At 41.3% G+C, this 24,778-nt stretch overlaps 1 protein-coding gene across 2 annotated transcripts in view; it reads right to left on the bottom strand.

Annotated features, from left to right (window-relative positions):
• Positions 1-24,778, bottom strand: part of il1rapl2 (interleukin 1 receptor accessory protein-like 2) — a 668,322-nt gene that overhangs the window by 225,601 nt on the left and 417,943 nt on the right. For both annotated transcript variants that reach the window (XM_085788549.1, XM_085788550.1), the window contains exons 5-6: positions 4,586-4,772; positions 3,607-3,760 (exon numbers count right to left, since the gene is read on the bottom strand). In XM_085788549.1, coding sequence (XP_085644675.1) covers positions 3,607-3,760; positions 4,586-4,772 — 341 coding nt within the window. The remainder of the gene's footprint in view (positions 1-3,606; positions 3,761-4,585; positions 4,773-24,778) is intronic.

Raw genomic sequence — 24,778 nt, 5'->3', positions numbered from 1 at the left:
GATGCCTATATGGTTTTTTATTATAAAGCAGGTTTAGGTTCTACATTAAAGAGAAACTATGCAGGGTTTGTATCTAAGCTAACTATGCTACATTTTTACCTTAATTAAACAGCTTTGGAGTAATTGTGTTGGTTTAATAAATGGCTTAACTTGTCACAAGGGAGAATGGAGGCTCTCTGCCTTCCACTTGCATGTCACCTACTGAGTCTTTTGGCTGAAAAACAACTTTGCAAGATCATTGCCGCTGCCCCAGTGTCCCAGCTCTCGTCTCTGACATCTATGACCGATTATACTACACAAACATACACGTGGTAACATCACATATGATGTATAACGGTATCTACCGCTCTATTGATTGATTTCTTGCCGGCTTTGTTGTAAACAAATGCACATGGCCAGGAGGAGGGTTAGCAAAACAGCAGAAAAGCTACCAGACTAAAGGCCCGCCCCTTTCACACCGCGGACGTAACGAATAAACGACACGAAATTGCGAAATATTCGCGGCCAAATATTTCGCATCAAAACCATTCACACCCGGCGACGCGAATATGCGACAGATGTGATGATTAGATTCCAAAGTTTCGCTTTGCGACAGGTGGTTCTTCGCCTCCACGTCATGTCTTTAATCTGTTAATTATCCCTCACGTACTATGCCACTGTCGTCTTGTCACCAACTTTACTCAACACAGCAGCTCACTGTCTGATCACTGATCAATATCTGATCACTGTCCTGACAGTATGAACACACTCTATTGCTATTTCTCCTCCCCCTCTCCTCTTTCCACTTGCCCCCCCTCCTCCTCCTCCTCTCCTCTCCTCTCCTCTCCTCTCCTCCGAGACACATGGTTATTTATTGTTTACATTAGCGGCCAAGCACGTGTCCATGCGCCCGTGTGTGTGTGTGTGTGTGTGTGTCCGTGTGTGTACTTGCGGTGCGACCGCACGCCAGAGAGACGGCAGGTGGAGGGGCTGGCTGGCAGACATGAGAGCAAAGACGGTGAAACGCTAAAAAAAAAAAAACTTTTTTTCCTGTGAGAGACTGCAGCGGGCCGAGACTGTGCGGCCACCGTCTGTTGTGGGAAACAGCTGTCTGTGTTCTGACATGGGGGGTGTGACGTAGCCTACCTCCTTTTCACGCCACATGATTGGTTGATGCGTTTATTCGCCGGGCGAAAGCTCAGAAAAATCGACCTTGCTCCGAAAAAAAATCATGTCGCATTTTCGCCGCGACACATTCGCGGTCGGTGTGAAAGGACCCGTTATGAAAACCGGGGTTCGAAAAAAAATATTGATGTGCGAATTATTCGCACGAAAAATACGTCTCCGGTGTGAAAGGGCCTTTACATAGTTCCCAGTAAATGCAAAGCCTCAGTCCAAAGAGAAATGAACACAGGCTGAAAGGCTAAGCCTTAAACCCACTCATCACCAGGACGTCTGTAACTTTATGATGTCACAATGAAGCAGTATTCATCCTCAGCCATACCCCAAACTCTACCTCATCCAACTTTTGCAGGATTTGTTTTTTCTGAAATTTGCTTTATATTCAGTTACTCAGAAAACATTCAGCCACTTGTAACAGCGGCTCAGAGCCTCCTATCCTCTGATTGGCTGACAGTGACCTTGTTATTCAGCTCCAAAGAGAAGCCTGAGGTAGGAAATGTAAAGACTACACACTACACTGAGATGGTTTTGATTCTTAAACCATAAATGTATCTTTTTATGTAGCAACACTTCAGCTAACACGCAGGAAAAGTGTAAAGTATGGATGTTTAAATCGAGTGAGATGACTCAACAAGGGAAGCAATTTCTTTTTACACTACATACACAATAAATGCAGGTTGTGAAAATGTATTTTACAAGAAAGGCTGTGATTTTCTCTTTCCACTCTTATCTCCCTCCACATGAGCAAGGTTGAAAGGAACCCAGAAAATGTGGGACTGAATAAATCCTACACAAATGAGGTAATAGCTTCTCATTCCAACTCTGCTGAACAAGAGGGCCACGGAGCACAACACAACGACCAAACAGGTTCTGACTTTGGTTCTACAAGTAGGATGATTCAAAATGGAAACACTACTGTATGAAACTGTGAATGCAAGACAGAAAACTCTTGGAGGAAAGTTGTATCCTCTCTCCAGCATTACCATTACCTCAACATTACCGGGAGCAACTCAGTGGGTGTGTTTTCATGTGTGTATGTGAGTGCAGCTGCCAAACTGTGTTAAGTGAGGCAAAGCCAGGTTGCATGTGTGTGTGTGTCATACAAAATAAGCACAATTTGTTGTCATTGCTCAAAGACACCAACGTGCATATTGCACATAGCACAACAATAAGAACACAAGCAGGAATGAGCACACATTCAAAAGGAGTGCAGCTCCTCCCCACACACACAAACACACACAAACACGTGAAATACAAAAGTGCAGATGGAAGTCAGCTTAAATTTGTAACAGCAAAGTGCAGATGTTCCTGCCAAGTCAACATTAAGTCAAAAGTCTCTGGAGCTTGAAACAATCTATGTTTAATGTGGGAATAAGACAAATAGACCAAATACAAACACACAAAATGGTGCCAGGAATGTAAATGCTTTCAATTGTTTTAAGGAAGCTTTGTATTTGTGCATCCATGGAAACTTTAAAAGTGCTGCAGTAATGATGAATGATGTATTGCTGAGTCTGGGCATCTGTCAAAATGATGGATGGACTCACTCAGAGATCCACTGTACATTAGAAGCAGGCAGAGAACATATTTCTGCCATGGTTTAAGCCCACAGTTTCCACTGTGTTATATGATGGCAGCCAGTTTACACAAACCCACTCTTGAGTTGGTTTATGAACATGTAATCCATAAAGGTTGAATTCTTTCCAGATCAGATACATATTACCTGTATGATACATAGTACCTGTCTGAATCTCTTCCTATATTATTGACAGTAGAAGTAGACAAGTTACCATTCCTTGTAAAGAGGTTTCAAAACCAATTTTTAAACCAATTTTTAAACCAATTTAAGATGTACAGCATCTCCTGTAAGGTTAAATGAAGTAACTGAATGACTTTTAAGTGTCATATTATTTAATTAATCGGTATCTAACCTGATTTTAGTGCAGTTTAACCAGACAGCTCAAAATCACCAAAACCAGCAAAACTGGAAATCCTCAAGCCTCTATAAAATTAAATTTGTTTCATTTCAAGTCATTGCCACTGAAACCTCCCATTTTCACAGCGAGTGGCCTGCAGATATCTGGACTGAACAGGAACACCAGTGTGTGCCTGCAGTGCAGTGAGCTGCTGGTCCTCTGCAGCTGCCTGGATCACTGTCTGTGCTTCTGTCTGTGTTTTCTGACACAAGATTACATATTAAAGTATCAGGTGTTTCGGGTTTGTACTGACTGATGCTGTAATCATGAGCTAACCATTAGTTAATGTCAGGGTGGGTCACAGTTTCCTTTGGGTAATGATAAACAGACGCCAACTGCTGCCTGAAATGAACACCGTATCTCTAAAATGTATCTTTTAACATCATTTCATTTTCTTTCTTGTGTTGTAATCCACAACTACATTCATGTAGCTTTTCCCCATGGGGCCGTTCGATGCACTCTGTCCTACCTGTCACTTTGAGTTGTGTTGTCCGCCGCACCAGTCTGGATCCATACTGTAACTCGCAGGTGTAATTTCCTCCGTCGTCCTCCTCCACCTCAGGGATCCAGATGTGTGTGGTGTTCACACTGATGGAGCTTCTCCATTCAACCCGCTCACACTCCTGACAGGAGACACACACACAATTGATTTAGCCACAACAGTCGACGGACATAGGGATTACTGTATATGGCATGTTTTATGTGCTAAACTAGCCCAGAGACTGCACTTCCTTTGCCGATTAAGGCTGTTTGGTGTGAGCGCCAGGGTCATGACCATATTCTATAATGCCGTATTGGGAAGCCTTATCAGATATGGAATGACAGCCTGGTTTGGTTCTCTCACAGTCCAAGTCGAGGTTAGAAAAACAGGTGAAAACAGCTATGAAAATAATTGGTACTAAAGATTACCTGACCCTTCACTCAATTTACAAAGGCACAGTGGTAAATCTGGCACATACCATTTTAAATGATCCTTTACATATTCTGTATCAAGAATATGGATTATTGCCCTCGGGGAGACGATACAGAGCAAGCAGATGTAAAAGCAACCGCTACAAGCTCTCTTTCCTCCCAACATCCATCTACCTCTTAAACAAACCACCTGCTAAATCTTAAATAGGTTTTATTCCTTTGGAGATTATGTATCTACTGGTTTTTAGGATCTTACTTATTTATTTACCATATTTATTGTAGGTTGACTTCTTTTCTTTTTTGGTTGCAATCAAGGCAACAAGGGCTGTGCAATATCTGGTCTATGAACTGTACCCACTGAGGAGTGAATGGAAAAATGTTTTGATGTTATTTAAATGTACTGTTAGGTCCGTCTTGTGTTTTTATGATATGCAGCTGCTGGAGGCATTGACTGGCAAATTTCCCTCTGGGGACAATAAAGTTTATATTGATTGATTGATTGTAGGCGTGTATGCGTATGTGTGTGTGTGTCATACCTTATACCAGGTCATCTGTGGCTGTTTGTATGGAGCCATGTAGTCTTCTATATCAGGGCAGGTGATCATTTTGCTGTGGGTGATCTCAGCTTTCTCCAGATGGCGGATTTTGCTGCTGAAGCACTTCCCCTCGTCGCTCTCCTCCACGGTCATGGACATGGACACCTTCATGCAGTATGTTGAGTTCCTGAACACATCACAAACACAAAATTGGGGAAATGTTATTTTAATCTCCTTGGTGGAAGAATTTAACACTTTTCAATATGCAGAGTTTCATGATAAGTCAAACTACCCCAGCTGAATGGGAGGGTTTGTTTTGAGCGGATTTGTTTATCTGTCCGTGACAACGTTGAGTTGAGTGAGTCATCCAATCGTCCGACACTGGGACTCTGTGTGAAACTGCGTAAGAGCTGCTTTCACGGTCAAAGTATTGGGTAGACTGCTATTGGCTGCCGTTGTGGGTATTTTGGTAAAATTATAGGCCCTCTGACATCTCAGCGTTTCATTGACAACAATGAAAGAATTGGCATCCAGGAGAAATTATGGGTTACAGAACCTCTAACACACAAACAAAACACCTTCTATAAGACGTTAGACTCGGTGAAGGCACAATGCAGAGGGAAAGGTGCATATGGCCTTCTGCTCAGTTCTTATATTCTTTAAAGGGATAGTTCACCCAAAATTCAAATTTCACTCATTATCTACTCACCCTCATGTCGACTAAGGGCTGGGAGAAGTTTCAGAGTCCTCCGTGCCTTCTCGGAGTCACGCCCATTATATGGACAGTATTTGTCCATATAATGGTTGTGAATAGGGCTCACTCTTCTTCGTCCAAAAAGACACACCAAAAAACATCCAAATACCTCCATAGTGCTCGTCTGTAATGTCCCTCTTGTATTGAAGTCCCGACATGAGAAATTGTCCCAAAAAAAATTAAATAAGTCTATGTTTTAAGCTTGTTTGTAGCGGAAGCTCCCAGTGTCTCAGTTCACTGCTCTTCCTGTGTCAGTGCAAATCTTGCTTGATTTGCACTGACCGGCAGAACAATTTCTCATGTCGGGGCTTCAATACAAGAGGGACATTACAGACCAGCAGTTTGGAGGTATTTGGATGTTTTTTAGTGTGTCTTTTTGAATGAAGAAAAGTGAGCACAATTCACAACCATTATGGACAAATACTGCTGTGCAGACCCCCCTGTAACTCCGAGAAAGCACGGAGGACTCTGAAAATTCTCACAGCCCTTAGTCGACATGAGGGTGAGTAGATAAGGAGTGAAATTTGAATTTTGGGTGAACTATCCCTTTAAAGGAAATGAATTAATCAGAAAAAAATACCATCAACTAAAGCACAATAACTTTAAGTGAGGTGAATGCATTGTGTTTGAAAGGGAAGAGAGAAAAAACGCACACATAGTTTTTACACAGTTGTTACGCGTACCTGTCTGATGCAATTAAGATGCAGCTCTTTCTTGGGTCAAGTAATAATTTGTGTGGATGTAGGAGGCTTGAGCTCCCCATGTCAGTGACACATCAACACAACACCCCGCTGATGACCCAAAATTACCTGATGAAATAACAGGAATGAAGTTTAAAGTTTGTTATGATGTGTGTGATGCAATGTCTCCTCAAGGTGATTGTAATTGCTTGTGTAGGTCTTGTTGTGCGTGTTTTCCCCAAGTTCACCTCCAGACACAAAAGACCACATTGATCTCTTTCATTCACTCTCATCCATCCCGTGCACACGCACCCACATGCACACATACACAAACACACACACAGAGGACTCACCCATTGTCCCCTAACCCACAACCTCTCATCTAAGTGGATCTAAACCACTTATCCCATCAATTCTCTGGGTGTGTGTGTCTGTGTGCATGTGCGCGTGTGTGGGCCTTCTAGGGGACACTGGATTTTTTTTTTTAAGTCATTGACCTAACCAAGACCACTGAGCATTGAACTAGAGGCCTGGAAAGCCTTTTATCCATCCATCCCTCAGTTTCTCTCATCTTCATCAATCCATCTGCAGCCTGGAGCATCTTGTTTTCTCCTCCACTGATTCACTTACTTTATCCTGCTGCTGTGGCCATCTCTGTCTCTCATTCTCTCCATCCCTCTCATGCATGTCAACCTAAATTCCTCACATTCACTTACAGAATTTTTAGCTCTCCAGAGCGAGCGTTTATTTCATCCTTGAAGACTATGACAAAAAGTATTTGTTGATGTCCTTATGTTCAGTATAATAACTCAACTTAAATTCAAAAGAAAACCTGTCGATGTATCATAATGTTCATCCACAAATAGAAACCAAACAATAAAGTGAAATATGAAATATAGTGAAATATAGTGAAATAAAAATGCAAACATTGACACCATATATTGAGATATTTATAACGTCATTAGGTGAGGCGGACCATTAAGGGTTGCAGAAAGATAAGTTAGTAGCTAGCATGTGTTGTATTTAACAGTTGTTGCAGAGCAAAAAGTGGTGTGAATATTTAATTTCAGGTATCCAGAGACATGACTCCAAACAAATGCTAATGTTGCTTGATGTTTGTTAAATGTTAAAAAGGAATAAGATGCTTGCAAGCACACAGTCCATAATGCCTTACATTGCATTTCCTTATTTCAAATTTTAGGAGCGCAAGCAGAAAATTTTGGGGCGTAAATCGACTTGCAAAGCAAATATTCACATTTCCTTTTCATTCATGATGACAGATTACAGATATTTGAGGTGCCTCTTCCATATTTCACCACACTGTAAAAAAGAAGAAGGTAAATTTACTGGTTGCACATGTGCATGTAGATGAAAAATTTACTTGCGCTGTCTCAAATTTCAAGCGCAAAATGCCCCCATTTAGGGGCAGACAGACCCTGGTATTACATTGATGATGTGTCAGTGCTGTGTTCACAGCTTATTCCTGCTGTCCTCAAGTGCCCTAAAAAATCATTTGAGGTTGCATGCTATCTGGATGTTAAGCTGCTTACGTTAGGCTGAACCCAGAACATAAACACTGTTTTAGTGACTCAGGACTTGACTCTAGATTTCATAGTCAAGATGTCAGACATGCCCACCTCTTCTTGTAAGTGTGTCCTGATGGGAAATGATGTATGACACATATGGATGATGAGTCACATGTTTAGCTTCCACATGCGCTATTGAGACCGAAGATGAGCAATTTTAATTTAAAGAAATCTAGGTCCTCCCTCGCAAAAATCTCTGATACAAAATCAAGCGGTGAAGGATTTTACGGTAAAACGTTGGTTTATCTTGTTGCTTTGATGATATTGTTCTTTACATTTATACCAGTAACGTACGTTGAACTGAGATGAACTGAACCGAAGCAGCTTTATCTTGTCCCTTTCTCTGCTGTGTCCTTTTGCGTTTTCCTCTCTATTTCATTGTGGAATCAGCCTGTGTCATGCTCTCTCTCGCCTTTGCCTGTCCAACCCAGAAACCAGATGCCAAACGCTAAATGGTAAAAACAGCATCTATGTAAAGAAGAAATGTATTATGCACATCTCACTACAAACATGACGACTCAATTACACTACAATGCAAACGCTCTGTCAGAAGCATTTAGCGCACACTGTGCACCTCTTACGAATGCAAATCGTGACTGCGTGTGGGTGTATATTCATATCTGGCGCTGCGTGGACTACATTTAAATGCTCGGGTTGGTAAATTGCCCCCGAAGCAAAAGACACCAGAGTTTTAAACAGTCTACCCGCTTATGTTGTGGTGCTGAGCTTTAATCAGAAAAAAAAAAAAGCGGTCTTTGCACCTAAAATAATGAAGTTCCCTTGATGTTAGAAATTAGATATCATTTTTTCCACTGCCAATTACCTGCATAGAAGAAAAAAACCCAACGCTGAAAATATTTGGTCGTGTTGAAAGAAGAACATAAAGAGACTGTAAATTAATATCCAACAGATTCCAGCTAACCTTAAGTTAATTATATACCACCCACTCCATTGTGTTCATGGCATTTGTTTGAGAAATTCTGGGAAATCACTAATTAAAGAAGAAGCAGATGGAGCAGTATGAAAGACAGAGGGTACATCAAAAAATAAAACTGTATTATTCCATTCCAAACATCTCCTGGATATGTGAAACACCAAAGCATGCTCGGTGTATTTTCAGTATACAAAGCGGATGAGGTATACACTATGAACTTTCCTTTAATTAGTTTCTTCCACGAAAAACTTTGGAAATCAGAAATGTTTGAAATAAATGCATCAGTTTCCATGCCAACAAATGGTGGTTTCAGCTCTGCTCCTTGATAGCAGTAATACAAGTAGCCTGTCTAGACATAGCAGTCATGACTGTCCTGAAGAGAGCAAGCCTTTTCTACAGACACACACTGCTGTAAATTTCCATTCTCAGAATACTTAATGGAGCTTTTTGTATGTTTTTGGTATTGCTATTTGGCTAGCATTAGCATGAGAGCTGTTACCTGGCCAGCATTAATAAGAGCTTTACCAACTTACAAGACAAGACATACAGCCTCTGCACAATGATACATCACAGGCCGCCAAGGCCAGTGCAACCATGGTATTTCAGTAGAGAAGTAATTGCCCTTATACTTTGCTTGTATTTCTAATGCTGAGCTCACAATCTTCTTCTAGACTGCAGACTGGTATACGCATAATGATTTTCAAGAGATTTTTTGGTAACGCTTTATATTAAGGTCCTTGTAATAAGCATTAGTTAAGTAAGGGATAATGCCCGACGAGGTGTCCATTATCAGAAATTAATGGACGACGCGGAGGCGTGAACCGTCCTCCGCTTCGCGTCGGACGGTTGCTTCCGCGAAGTCCATTAATCTCTGATAATCGGACACCTCGAAGGGCATTATCCCACTTATACCATGGTCACTTATGAGATAAATACATATTAAATCAATTACTTATAATTTAATGTTGTTTTTACCGTTAAAATGTTGTTTTTACCGTTAAAATCACACGTCTTTAAGCGGCTGAGCCGAGCGGACTATTTAATAACACTCGTCGGCGATAAAAAAAAAAGAAAAAGAGGGACCCGCTGTGACCGCAGCATAATGTTACAGCCAGTGACTCTGCCACAGCCTGATAGTTGATCAGTGAGGGGAGGTGATGTGACGGCTCAAATGTTACGTGACACAAAGTATTATTTCAGACGGCCAGTGCACTTCTTACCGCTTGTGTGTTTACAGACTCCAGTGCGATGATGCGCTGAAAAAAAGTTGTTATGGTCCGAGTGTCCGTTGCCGTGGTTACCAACAAGCGTTTGAGCCAGCGCAGTAATATTTAGAACGTAATTAGGCTATTTTACCGGAACATCTTTATGGGTGTCCATTATCACTTTTTAATGGACACCCAGCAGCCAATCAGAATCGAGGATTCACCCAGACCATGGTATAATAGGTAATAAGGCCCTTATAAGTGATTACAAGATGCTTATTAACATTATTATGCGTTTATAAGACTATATATGTATTAATAGACTCATTATAATATAGTTAATAGCAGACTATGAGAGATTTATAATAACTTATAATAAACTTTAACTTTTTAACTGTTTGTTGATGCTTATGAACATTAATAAAATCCTTATGAGTATCTTATAATTGTTCATAATGACATTACAAACACATATATTGACTCAACTAGCCCAATCATTATGTCTTTGTTATGCCTTTATTAATCTTAAGGTCTGTGTAATAAGCGTTAGTTAATAGGTAATAAGGCTCTTATAAGTGCTAACAAGTATTAATAGTCTCATTATAATATAGTTAATAGTAGACTATAAGAGATTTATAATAACTTATAAGAAACTTGTTAACTGTTTGTTGATGCTTAAGAACATTAATAAAATCTTCATGAGTATCTTATAATTGTTCATAATAACATTACAAACACATTGAGTGTAGCCCAACCATGATGTCTTTGTCATGCCTTTATTAATTAATTAATTAATTATTTTTTGTTTGATTTATTAACGTTAATATATACTTTATTGCTCATCTATTATAAATTAACAATGCACTTGTTAACAGTTAACTATGCTTTTTGCAGGTACTGGATCTAAAGCGAGAACAATGTCTTATTAATGCTGATAATCTTTTATTGTGCATTATTATGCCCTTATTATCAGTTAACTATGCACTTGTTAACAGTTAACTATGCTTTTTGCAGGTACTGGATCTAAAGCGAGAACAATGTCTTATTAAGGCTGATAAATATTTTATTGTGCATTATTATGCCCTTATTATCAGTTAACTATGCACTTGTTAACAGTTAACTATGCTTTTTGCAGGTACTGGATCTAAAGCGAGAACAATGCCTTATTACGTAAGTCTAATAAATCTTTTGTAATGCATTCATTAATGGTTAACAAACAATGATTTTCACAACTTCCACATCTGTAATGAACAATACATGTGGTCAAGGTTGATAAAATGTAAAGAAAAGATTGCATAGTAGGCTAATACAAATGTTTCAACAGTGAAGCCCAACATTGTTTTATTCATTGCTGTCAAGTAAAGAGACATTTTACTGAAAATGTATAAAAATCAAAATCACCTAAAACAGGTAGAAAGCACCTTTAAAACATTTAGGCATATTATACAAAACATAATTTAACTCAAAAAAGTGCAATTTTGCAAAGTGCAACATGATTTTATACTTAAAATGTATAAAAATAACCTAAAACAGATCTTTGAAAAAAAAGTACACTTTTATTTTATTTATTTTTTTAATTCCATTGAACATTTAACGCAGCTGCTCTTTTGCACTCTTGTTTGCATCAAAAGCAATTCCCTCTTCCTCTTCTTCTTGCCATCATCTGAGGTTGAGGAGCTTGAGGAGTCTGAGGAGGGGTCGGTAGAGAATGAGGATAGAGGAAATTTACATCTGAGTTTTCATAATGACATTTTCTTTTTATGTAAAAACATAAAAATAAAAGTCTCGATATATCCTGCAATAACACTTTACAGTTGAATTTTCAAGCATTTTAAATAGAGTCTTAATGTAGTACATTTCATTAAACTCAAACTCAAATGACTGTGCTGAATGTTCACAGCAGTAAGTAGGCTATCATGTACAGAAAAGTGTCAAGAACATATCAGACGGTGCACAACGAAAGAGAGAAGTTATATATTTCGACAATGTACACTGTATGTATATAAGCCTAGCTGGAGACAAAATAAACTACATTTTAATATAAAAACGTTCTCACTGATACACAGAGGAGCGCTTCCGTAGGGCAGCAACAGTCATGAGGCGGCTAGGTCTACACTAGCTTCGGCTAACGTTAGCTATGCATGTTTGAGTTTGTACTAACAAGTTAGCAGCAGTTAAACTTACCAGAAGAGTCATCCACCGTCTCACAACGCTTCCTCTTGTCAGCTGCTTCGTTTCGAGGCCCAGAATGGGTTTGAATTCTACTCGGGGGCAAAAATGTTGGGCAACTACCTCCATTTTACACATGGGTTAAGCTATCAGCGGCTAGCTTAAACCGGAACTTCCGGTTTTGCTGTTTGCTTTCAAAATAAAAGCGAAAGGGGTAAAGAATCACCCAACAGCATAGACTGTGGTACAGACTGAGAAAAAGCAGAAAAGAAGCGGTCCCTCAAAATCACTGGAAGGAGGAGGAAGAAAAAAAAAGTGACTTTGCCAGGCACACAAAACAAACTCAGAAAACTGATTTTTGAAGGTAGTTCGACCAAAAAAACTTTAAATCCTAATTAAATAGCCTACCTTCAGGGAAAAAAAAAAAAAACCCTGGAAAAAATCAAATCTGTCACCAGATGAAGATGACAAAGAAGAGGGTCAGAGACAATGCCTTGGGAAAGGTCTGAACGAAACAATCGCTTAATAAATGTTTCAAGTGAGAAGAAACTCTACAAGTCTGCTCTTCTCCTCCGACGCACCTGTCTGAAAACCAAAATCAAATGCATAATAAAAGATTTATCAGCCTTAATAAGACATTGTTCTCGCTTTAGATCCAGTACCTGCAAAAAGCACAGTTTACTGTAAACAAGTAAACTCATAATGGATGAGCAATAAAGTATAATGTTAACTCATTGGCTGCCATTGACGTCTATAGACGTCAATCTAATTACAACCGTTCACTGCCATTGACGTCGATAGACGTCAATTGCGTTTTTCAACGGGAAGGGCTGGAGGACGGTCTGGCGGAGCTTGTCCATCAATATCAGGCTTGTAAACTAGTGTAATGACGTGTAGGTGCCCTGTAGGCCCTGTAGGTGGCAGCAGTGCCCTCTTTAGATGAGAGATCAGCATTGATTATGAGAAGAAGAAGCGAGATGACAAGAGATATGCTAAAGAAACCGAAAGAAACTTATGCACGGAGCCTATGTGTTCCGCACGTCGGCACATTATGTACCGTGTGTGTCGCGGTAGTTCGGAGAGGAAGAGGGTCGCGATCGTGAGAAAATGACGGAGATCATTGAAAAAGACACCGACGCTGGACACCGGCGATCAAGCCGGGCCGAGTGGTGAGAATCAGCAGCTGACGGTGCGTCACCACAGAGCCCAGCTCAACTGACGGCTCGGTGACGGCTCGGTGGACGTGACCCGAGCGATTCCGTCCGGATCAACCAGGAGCAGCAGAGACTCGTCCCCACGCTCCAGAAAGACATGAAGGTAATAATATAATACATCAATGGTAAAAATAATAAAATAAACTAACTTGCTAGCGAGCTAACTTTTACTGCTTAGAGAACGGATCGCTTTGATCGGAAAGGTTAAAAAAAAAAAAAAACTCCACATCACACTTGACTACATCTATAAGAGATATATTTTTATGGTAATTCTATATATTTCTATAATTTACAGGTGGTGGATCGAGCAGTGGTCGACCATGGGGCAGAGGTCATGTGACAGCTACAAACGTACAAAAAAGTTAATGCATTTTTACTGATATTTGTAAATAAATTATTATTTTGCCATCAAAAGTCCTTTCTCAGTGTTGTTTTTGTTGTTTTATAGAAGGAGAACACTGTTCAGATGTGTGAGGTGTCACTAAAGCAAAAAATATCAACGTCAAAATCACTGTTCTGCTTGACATGTTTCTTTCCACAAAAAGCTTGTTTTCTCAGTGTTTTGGTCAAAAACTGCTGTTTTTGGCGAAACCAGCCTACGTTCTACTGCTGTTTACAAAAGAACGGAAAAAGGTAGAAACAAACTTTTTTTCTCCTATTGATAGCTTTCATGTGACGTCACGGCCCGTATGGAACGCCCCCCTGGCGGTCAAAACAATCCACTTCCCCGCTGTCCGCGGCTTAGGACAAGGCAGAAAAACACACACTGCTCCCTGCTGCTTCAAAAATACCGGTGTTATGGCCCAACTGGTGTCTGATTTAACTGGTTACCGTACCGAACAACAGCTGTGCTGCACTTCCGTCCGCAGATTTGTCACAAATTCACAAATAAAGCCACAGTTCACATGTTACTGCAGCGTTGTTACTATGCTTCTGTGAGTGAACCTGGCTTATTCCTCCAATCTACGGACAGTCAGCGCCACACTACTCTCACTCTGCACAATACTGCACTATGACAAAGCCTGTCATGTTAAAGTTACGAACTAAGGAAAACACTCTGAAAATACGCTAAACAACATCGTCCTCGCCGCGCCGCGGTCGGTCCCGACCCCCGTTACCGTGTCGCTGCCGCCGTGGGCGGTGCTGTTGCCGTGTCCGGTGGCGGCGGTCCCGCTGGGTTACCATCGCCGCCGCCGCCGCCGCCGGTCCCGCTGCTATCGGACCGCCGTCATCGTTGCCGTCGGTAGCGGTGCGTAGCAAAGCTCCGGGGGGAAGGAGAGGGGAAGCTGGTCACCGTGCAGCCCAACACAGGGCTGGTTTGTGGGTGAGAGAAGCAGGGAGCCTGGGCTCAGTGGGCTGGAGCTCAGACTGTGGAGCTCAGCGGAGCTGCGGTACCAGGACGGTGTTCCCACACAGGAAAGTTACAGGTACATTTCTACCACTTCAACGAGTTCAGAAACATTATTTTAAGATAAAAAAAACTACAAAATGGGGCTTTTAATCAGAAACCAGTTGAACCATAACACCGGAAATATTGGTTGCAAGCGGTGGAGGATGATGGATTTTCCACCAGGTAAATGTAAACATCGCCCAACTCGAGCTTCGGCAGGGAACTGGTCATTTTAAACAGCTGGTATACAGCAGCTGGTGTTGAATATGGGTCACAAGTGCCCAAAACTTCAAAGTTGTTTTTATATCTTTCTTTTTCGGCTGCTGGCAGATAATTTAAGTCATTACTCGGTTGTTTGTCCATAGAAAGTCCATTGCAGGGCCACTTTGGAATGTTGCTTTTGACCGCCAGGTCCCTGGGAAGTGACGTCAGTGAAAGCTATCAATTGAACAAAGAGAGTCTACTCTTTCTCTTGGTAGTTTCGGTGTTTATATAGTCATAGAACACAATATTCTGTGGGTCTTATAAGATCGTTCAAAATGCTCTAAAACGGCTGGCAGTATGGGGCTCTCTGCTCTGAAAATGGCTGGCAGCCAATGAATCAAACAAAAAAAAGATTAATAAAGGCATGACAAAGACATCATGGTTGGGCTAGATTGATACTCATGAAGATTTTATTAATGTTCTTAAGCATCAACAAACAGTTAACAAGTTTCTTATAAGTTATTATAAATCTCTTATAGTCTACTATTAACTATATTATAATGAGACTATTAATACTTGTTAGCACTTATAAGAGCCGTATTACCTATTAACTAATGCTTATTACACAGACCTTAAGATTAATAAAGGCATAACAAAGACATAATGATTGGGCTAGTTGAGTCAATATATGTGTTTGTAATGTTATTATGAACAATTATAAGATACTCATAAGGATTTTATTAATGTTCATAAGCATCAACAAACAGTTAACTAAGTTTATTATAAGTTATTATAAATCTCTTATAGTCTGCTATTAACTATATTATAATGAGTCTATTAATACATATATAGTCTTATAAACGCATAATAATGTTAATAAGCATCTTGTAATCACTTATAAGGGCCTTATTACCTATTAACTAATGCTTATTACAAGGACCTTAATATAAAGCGTTACCGATTTTTTATCTGTGAGAGAACAGTTTTGATCGTATTGTGTGTGGTGTGCTCCAATATTCCAGCACACATAACGATTTGTCTAATCAAATGACACACTAGAATCTCGTCCCCCATGCCAGAAACCTTGCTTGATCCAACGTGATCTGACGTACTTTGTTGATGGTAGCCATACTAGTTTGTTATGTTTCGTGCTCTTCAGTCAGCTCGCTTTTTTATTGGCTACATTCAATTTCACGTCACAATCCGCGGAGCCGATTATTCGGGATTGTCGGCTTCCCCCACACACAAGAGGACTTTTGATCGCAACAGTCAGGATCATTGTAAATATTAGACACATTCAATATTTACAATCGTCGGCCCCAACCATTTTCCGAGGGGATTTTTGGGAGAATTTGGCTATTAACACACCATACACCACAGGATAATCTTGTAGGATAATATTAACAGCCACAAGATAATTGGGCGATTTTTGTCCTTGGTTGGAAGGGGGAAAATCGAGCCAAAATCAGACAGATTACCAGCTGTGTACCAGGCTTAATGGGATACTTCACCCAAAATCAATAATTCACCAATTGTCTGAAAAAGTTGTCCGGATCAATTTTTTATGTTGCGGCTTCAGGACACTAGGGTCAGTACAGAGGAGCAGTATGGAGGTATCTGGATGTTTCATAGTGTGTGTTTTGGACGATTCAAAAGTGAGCACCATCCAGCTCCATTATATGACAATCCGTCACCAGCCGGACCCCCCCGGAACTCCAAAAGCCTTTTGATGACTCAGACAGTTCTCCAAACCCCTTCCTTGGCATGACGGTGAGTAAAAATGATTTTGGGTGAAGTATCCCTTTAAGTAATTGTCTGTTGAAGCTTGGCTTTGTGGTCAGAGCAGCAGAGGTCTTATGTTGGGTCATACCCAATGAGCAGAGCTATTCTCAAGTTGGCTCACGCTGTAAAGACTTGCCTCACGCTAAACAGTTCCTAGCTGTACAGGTAGTCTTGTTGTGTGTGGTACATACAGTATATGTCAGTGGTTCTTGGCTGGAAAGCTAAACTATAATTTTGTAAAAAACGTTTAGTATCTCCCTGGTTCCCCTAGGAAACACTCAATGGGTATTTTACACTTTTATTTTTATTTTACTTTTAGCTGCTAAGAGTTGGTCTTTGTGGTTTCTTTAATTTTTACAAATTTCCTTACAAAAATGACAAAATCTGCCTGAAAATAAAGGCTATTAATAGAGCAGCTCATCCCTCAAGACAACTGCTAATGCGAATATCTGTCTAGAGGAAGGAGGAGGACATTTATGTAGTGCAGGGCTTTATTAAGCAGACAGAAAATGGCTGCAAGACACAGAACAATGAGCAAAGATCTTGAATACTAAAAAAAACAGAGCTGATATGGTGCAATATATTACATTGTACACCATATGTACGGTTCATCTTGATCTTATTAGAGATGTTTTTGCATTTCATTGCCTCGGGTTATTTAATTCTTCTGAGATTCACACTGTGCAGGCCAACAATGAAGCATTAACAGCACTGGTGTTTATCAGGATCAATGGTGGGACACGTTTCCACGTTATTGGGAGTCTAATCTGTTTTCAACAACACTATTTTAAACTATCTCTGGGAGAAAGAAAACGCGTGTAATTGAGAAATAAGCTCTGATAATAGGATTATTATATCCACATGAAAAAAAGGTCAGTGCCAGCCTGTAAGGACAGAAATATTAAAGGGTCTGTTCACTCAATGTGAAAAAAAGGGAGCTGCTTGTTAGACTCTAAGCTCTGGTTGCACAAGATGTGACACTGTTTAACAAACACACACAGATCAACTGCTATTGTCTTGTGTTTTGTCGTCTAATTTTTCATATTATTTAATTGTAACACAGCAAATCAGCCCACAGTAGGACTAACATGGGGGGACCTTGGGCCCTAGTTTGGTGGCGCAGCGCAGGTGGCGCAAGGTAACGCAGCCGGTCTAATGCAAGTTTCGACCAGCGCAGCCTAGCGCAAAGTCAGATTGGCAGATTGGTAGATCGTGCTGCGCTGAGATAGGCGTGGCCGCGCAGCAGGGGGAGGCGTCACAGATTCAGCTTGGTGCAGAGGAAGTTTCGTGCAAGGTTGCGCTGAAAGCTCGCCACCTCAAACCAGGTCTACTCTCAGCGCAGGGCGGAGCGCAGCAGGTGCAGTGGAAGTTTGGCTGACTGACGTGCAGTGCACACATGTCACCAAGACCTCACAGGCAGATTTCCACAGTTCCAGGCACATTTCAATGCAATAAATATCCACAATAACCACTATTTAATGCAACTAATGGAATCAACACGTGAATTTATATCTATATAGATTATCCGTCACATCTGACGTCAGATCAAAGCAGAGATCAAAGGCTGCCAGCACGAGTAATGGAAACTCCACCTGAATTAACACAGCAGGGACGAACTGGCACTGAAAAGCAGCTGTGGATGTCCCAAAAGCAGGACTGTGAGGGTGGATGACTGCATTTTGCTGCCGTGTTGAGATACGCATGCCCTTTATTTTTTCCCCTTTATTTATTTATTTACTTATTAATTTATTAGAGGGCGACTGCGTCGTCATGCGGCCGTAATGAAAAACAAAACACAAATCATCATCTCTCTTAGCCCACCACAAGAGCCTCGGTATCAGATAGTCAGTATATAGCCTACTACAGTATACTCAGCATCTCTCATCACAGAGAAAAAAGAGAGGAGGACAGAGAGAGAGAGAGAGAGAGAGAGAGCGTCCTTTACGCTGATTTCATCCCGCATGGTGTTTGTTTATGTTGTGATTAGTGTACACCTCTCATCTGTCTTACACAGGGAATAATGAATTGAAATGAATAAATGTGAGTTTCTTTATTAGTTTATTAGTTGTTGTTTCTTACACTGAGCACCGGTTCTCAGTGTATCAGATCAAACCTGATTAAGGATGTTAGTAAACTCATTATTGGTCACTCTGAGCTCGGACCTCCGGACCAAAACAGCTGTTTCCTCCTGGGAGAGGTTCGGCCTCTGGCGTCGCTGTCTCCTCCGTCCATGTCAAAGTATAAAATGACAAACTTGCAGTGCGCATCGCCCGCGGCGCAGTTAAAGGTGAGGAGAGGAGCTCCTTTGATTGGTGAATATCCGAATCGGCTGTGTTAATCCCACTTCTCCTCCTCCTGTCTCCCTCCCGCCCTGTCTCCTCCCCCTTTGCCGTTTGCGGCGGTAGGAGGGACGAGGGGCGGGCTTGCGCTGGCGTAAGTCGGACTGCGCTGTCCAGCAAACTTGCGAAATGGACCTGGACACGCCTAGTTGGCGTGGCGAAGCTGCGCTGAACTTAGACTTCGCCCGGTCTAGGAAACTAGGGCCCCTTATCTTATCTTACTGACAGGTCAGCATCATTTACAATGTGTCATATCAAACTGTGCCTAAACTTACGACAGAAATCATTTAAAACTGAACAGTCACTTCTTTATCAGTCATTATATGGTAAAAATGAAATTGAAGCTAATAGGTGGCCAGTTTAGCTCAGCAGAGAGGTTTGAAACAGGCAGAAACAACAATGTTGGCTCTGTCCGCAGGAACCAGCACCTCAAAAGCTCATGTGTTTGATTTGTTAGAGGTGCTGCTAAGCAGATTTTGCTGCCCTTGGACAGCAGGCTACCTGTTTGTAACTTTATTTTTAGCATGCAGACAGGAGAGTGATATTGATCTTCTCACAAAACTCTTAACAAGACTGGTAACTATGTGCTATTGCCTAAATATTAATAACTACATCTTAAACTTAAAGTGTATGCTGTAAAATAACTGAAAGAAATCATTACACGTACACATCATGCCTGTGGACGCTTAAATAACTCAGAGCAGCATGTTTGCTCATTATTTCGTTGCTGTAAAACGAGCTCTACTGACAAATCCTATCTCGTAGTTCTCTTAATGTGTGTCCTTTGCTGCTTGGTGCAGGACTTTTCTAACAAATATGCTGCACAAATAAGCTCTTGAGGGGTCTCCGCAATTTAATGGCAGTATAAACGTGTCCAGTGAAGCTGCAGCCTCAAATGAATGAGGTGAAAAAAGAGATTTAAAAGGTGAAACAAAAGATTTGTGGCTACCATTCTGCGTGTAATGTGAGTGGCTGACATTCATAACCCCTTTGTTATCTGCAAGTTTCTACATAAACTCACACACACACCTGCACATACACACATAGCCATTGGCCATTGCATGTAGCTTGTTATTTTGTAACATGCTGGAGAAAGGATAGAGTTGGTCGCCTGTATTTGCGCTTGAAGACCGCTATGAATAAAACATGAGATTTTACTCTTGCCGGTATGTGCACATGGGTGTGTTCATGACTCCCTATATGCATCCATCAAGACACATGAGCGATGTATTGCCAGGTTGAAACAGATGCCAGGTGTGAGCGAATACATCACTCAATGCAGCTGGAACCACGACTGACAAATCAACTGCAATGAAAACTAATTAAAATGACATCCTGTAAACAAACTGAAAACACATTTAAACTTGTTTACTTCAAGTGAGTACCAGAGTCCACCTACTGGATTAGCTGTCCCACACTGTGGCCTTCTCCTCACAAGTTCATGTTGAAGTTCAAAGTGCTTGTTGAAGGCGCACTGGCACATAGACAGCATATGTATTGAGGCTATAATGATTTTTTCATTGCTACACTCTGATCCTAATTTGAAGGGATTGCTGTGCATCTGTTACATGGTCCACTATCATTTCCAAAGTGTCCTCAAGGAATGCAGCACCACTCCTAAAACTCTGGGCACACTGCACTTTGGCTGACCGCTGGTATTACAGATTTGTGTATTATTCGCGTGTCTCTCTGTATGTGTGTGTTTGTGTGTTTGTGCTTGCCGCAGAGCGCTCTCCAAAAAACACAAATTCCAATTATCTAAGATGCAAAATAAGCGATAAATTAATCTCCAAATCAATTTATAATCCGCCATATCCTCTCCGTCAATAAATCAAGCTCACCTTCCCTGCAATTACCCTCTTATGATCAGGGCAGGCTGCTGGAGGGTGCGTTGAATTATGGCGCTAATAGAGGGGGATGTATCCTGGCCAGCAGGCAACGTGTTTATACCTGGATGGAGCTGCAGATTAATTTGACTATCAATCTAACTAACAGGCAGAAAGAGAGAGTGGACACCTGCGCCTGCTGAGACATTCACACCAGCACTCATTTCTGTGCACGCAGGTATCTGAACACCAGTGGGGAGCCTCCTCGGCCTTCAGAGAAGGCCAAACAAATAAGCATTTGAAATGTTATATTTAATTGCTTTCATTTAATAATCATTCTCCTCCATTTTAACCATTATGATTATTATCTCCTAATTCTAAGATGTTTACTTCATACATTTAAAGTTACTTTCCTAAAACCATGAAAACAAAGTTATGCAGTAGGACTTTTCCAGTCAATGCATCTGTTAGCTGACTCACTCGCTGGTTAGGACTTCTCAACAGGAACAGAAGGCCTGAAGTCCCAATAGCTGAATGGCTTTGATTAGACAGTGACAGGAGAATTAACCAGTCACTCTTCGATTTATAGTGGGTGGAACGAGCAATCGCTAGCCAAGGTCTTCACAAAGGCTGAAGGCCGTCTCCCTGTCAAGCTTTTGCACAGGGTTTACCTTTTTCTGTCCTGAAGCTTAAGAAAGTTAGAAACTTTAGTCTTTTAGACAGTTAGTGATATCACAAATGGTAAAGTGGTAGGACAGTCTGCAGTGGACCCTTATGGACTGAGGGAAATCTATGGAAATTAGACGATCAGACTTCAAAACATCCCCAATTAGGGAGTCCTAACGGTTTCGCTGATCTATGATGACTCTAAATCTTAATTAATTATGGTAAAATGAAGTAATGATGAATAAAATGCAGTAAATATTGGAATTTTGGAGAATCTCCATGGGATGACAACATGTAGCAACGTCAATATCGACAGAAGTGTTAGTATTTGTTTTAAACTTGTCACCTAACAAGTGAGATTTAGACAAAGAGTTGTTGTGTCCTCACTTCTTGAGTGCAACTCTGAATGCAGCTCAGTCCCAGTGGAAGGTGTAACTGTGGTGTTTTAAGTTTAATAACAGCAGGTGACAGTGTTTGTGTTGGAAAGACATCATCATCAAAAGAGGCAAAAATTAGCACGCTCACCTGGGAGTCATGTTTACATCATAGCTAATCAGAGCTGCAGCCAGTCAATACCAGTAACTACTGAAGAGTCAATTCACCTGGGAGTGAGTGCTGATTGTAAACTTTTCACATTGCCAACAGCCAGAGGGAGGGGGGGTTGGTTAGTTGAAAGGATTGCAGGAATACTCCTCTTTTCATTCTGGCATTTTCTACCAAATGGCAGCAATGAATGTGCTTCAATCAGTGACATTTTACTTATATTAGAAATGAATGGAGGTTTTTCAGAAATGCATATTCTATTTTAAAGTTACAGTTACTGGAGACATGCATTCATTACAACAGTGGGTGTGACTGTGAGTCATTTCATTCATAGTGATTACAAAAGTCCTTAGGCCCTTAAGTCTTTTTTGATTAAAAAAAAATAAACTGCATTAAAATACACTTGAACCTCATTAACAGATAATTGCACTCTTGATAATTAAATTTAATATAGATACACACATAAATCAAAGTGCACACATTCTCTCAGGCAGACACACTGGCCTCTGTCAACCCACTGACACATGAAAATTGTTTGAGGCAACAAGCGCCTGACTTAATGTTTCTTCCATGTTGTGTGGGTGTGTGCACTGTGTATGTGGGAGGGTGTAAATGTGTTTGTTGGACACTGTATTGTAATGTGATAATTCACGCTCTCTTCCAGTTTTGGCGAAGTGTCAGCGCACTGTGTACAGGCAAAAGCATGAGTGAGTGTATGTTCCACTTGAGTGCTAATATTCCTTTATGCGTAAGGTCAGCAACCTCAGCCAGATCAATACGTGCCACTACTGATAAACAACAACTTACCTTTGTCTCATTGGACAGCTTATACCTGAATGATCACTTTATCTATATTGACTAGTACATACCGTATATCAGAGGAAAGACACGTTAGACACATCAGCTGCTTGAACAACAAGACAAAAATACTCAACCTTACAGTATGCCATACTGACCATACTGTAACATTAATTAATACATGAATGCAATGCAGCACTAAGAGCAACTTCAGAGGGTATTCCTCAGAGTGTGTCTTTGATGAGAAGGGTTTGTCATGCAGTACCAGATGAATACACCTTAGTCACCTTGAGAAAAAACGAGTTCCAGTAATCTATATTGCACTGTGTAAACACAGAGTATATTAAAACTTCCATCATACTCCTTTTCAACTGGTTTAGATAAGTCTCAGAGGTCCCAAAACATATCTTTGAAGTTTCTTGCAAAGAAATTCCACTATGATTCTGTATTTTAGGATGTCTATGAACTCTGTTCCAACCCTGCTCAGAACAGGATGCTCAGCTTTAAAGAGGAACTATGCAGGGTTTTGTAGCTTGACTACTGTACATTTTTACATTAATTAAACAGCTTTGGAGTAATTGTGATGGTTTAATAAATGACATGTACATTGTTACGAGGGAGAATGGAGGCTCACTTTGCTAGATCAGTGCCGCCGCACCAGTGTCCCAGCTCTTGATCTGCACACCGCGACACAAACGCACCCCGTAACCTGTCATTTCTTGTTTGTGACAGGTAAGACTACACGTACATACACATCGTAACATTGTATATGTTATGTAAGGGATAATGCCCGACAAGGTGTCCATTATCAGAAATTAATGGACGATGCGGAGGCGTGAACCGTCCGACGCGAAAGAAGTCCATTAATTTCTGATAATCGGACACCTCGAAGGGCATTTTCCCGCTTATACCATGGTCACTTACGAGATAAATACGGTATCCGCGGGTCATTCCGACGGGGACAGCTCTCCATTCCGACACACCTCCACTTCGACACCCCGCTGTTCCGAAATACCCCCACTTCGAAACACCGCTACTCCGACACCCCCTCCTCCCCCCCGCAGCTGTCCAAGGTGCTGAACCGCGTGACGTTGTTTACATTCTGCTTTGTGGCTTGTCTGTGAAACGTGCGCTGCTCAGAGACTGGGCAGATCTGTCCCACTTGCTTTCTCCCAGACTCCGTTGTTGGAGATCTCCCACACAGTAATAGAAATACACTTTTTTTCTTTTTCTCCCCCCCTCCTCCGCTCGAGCGCGGCTGAAGCCGGCTTGAGCTCACAGGGGCGCGAGGCTGCTGCAGCCACCGCTCGTGCTGACAGCTGACTGAGGGAGATGCTTTGGTTGGATTTAGGCAATGAAGAAAGGAGTTGGTTAAGTTTAGTAAAAAGACCAGGTAGAGGCTAGACAGGCTAGAAGCATAATGAACATTATAAGTCATTAATACAGTATGAAGTATTTGCTTGTTTTGCAGTTAATTATGCACATGATCCGTTTGACCCCAAAAAGGAAAAAAGGATCACTGCGCACTGCGCAGCCTCTGGTTCCTTTCTGATTAGGTCCGTCTGTCCGTTCGGAGTGGGTGGGTTTCCCCCACTGGCCTTTTCGGAGTAGCGGGGTCTTTAGAAAAAATAGAAAACCCCGCTCTTACGATGAATGGAAGTCTATTGTCGGAAAGGCGGGGCTTCGGAAAGGCGGGGTGTAACCCATTCCGACATACCGCCACTCCGACATTGACGTCTAATTGTCGTAATGGCGGCACTTCCATTAATTGAAAACGTCCCACCACTCCGACAATTTTTGTTTCCATTGTCGGAATGGCGGTACTTTCCTTTTTTGGAAACGTCCCGCCATTCCGACATAAGGTCATTAAATGTGTAGGTTAATAATGATCACCGCCTCCCTGCCTGCCCATCTCTCTCCTCTAACAGCACTTTGACTCTGGTCAACGCCCTTGTCACATCCCATCTCGATTATAAAATGCATTATTATTATTATTATTATTATTATTGGCGCTGTGCTACTTAGTTTGCAGCTGTGGTCGAGAGAGCTAGAGAGTTAATGAGAGAGGGACCGCTACGCCGGTGAATCAGATCAGTGATGTTG

Source organism: Trachurus japonicus, chromosome 10 (genome assembly GCF_045865225.1).
Source record: "Trachurus japonicus isolate A0001 chromosome 10, Traja_1.0".
NCBI lineage: Eukaryota > Metazoa > Chordata > Actinopteri > Carangiformes > Carangidae > Trachurus > Trachurus japonicus.
The sequence above is the reverse complement of the archived record's forward strand: the minus strand, read 5'-3'. Positions and strand labels throughout refer to the sequence as shown.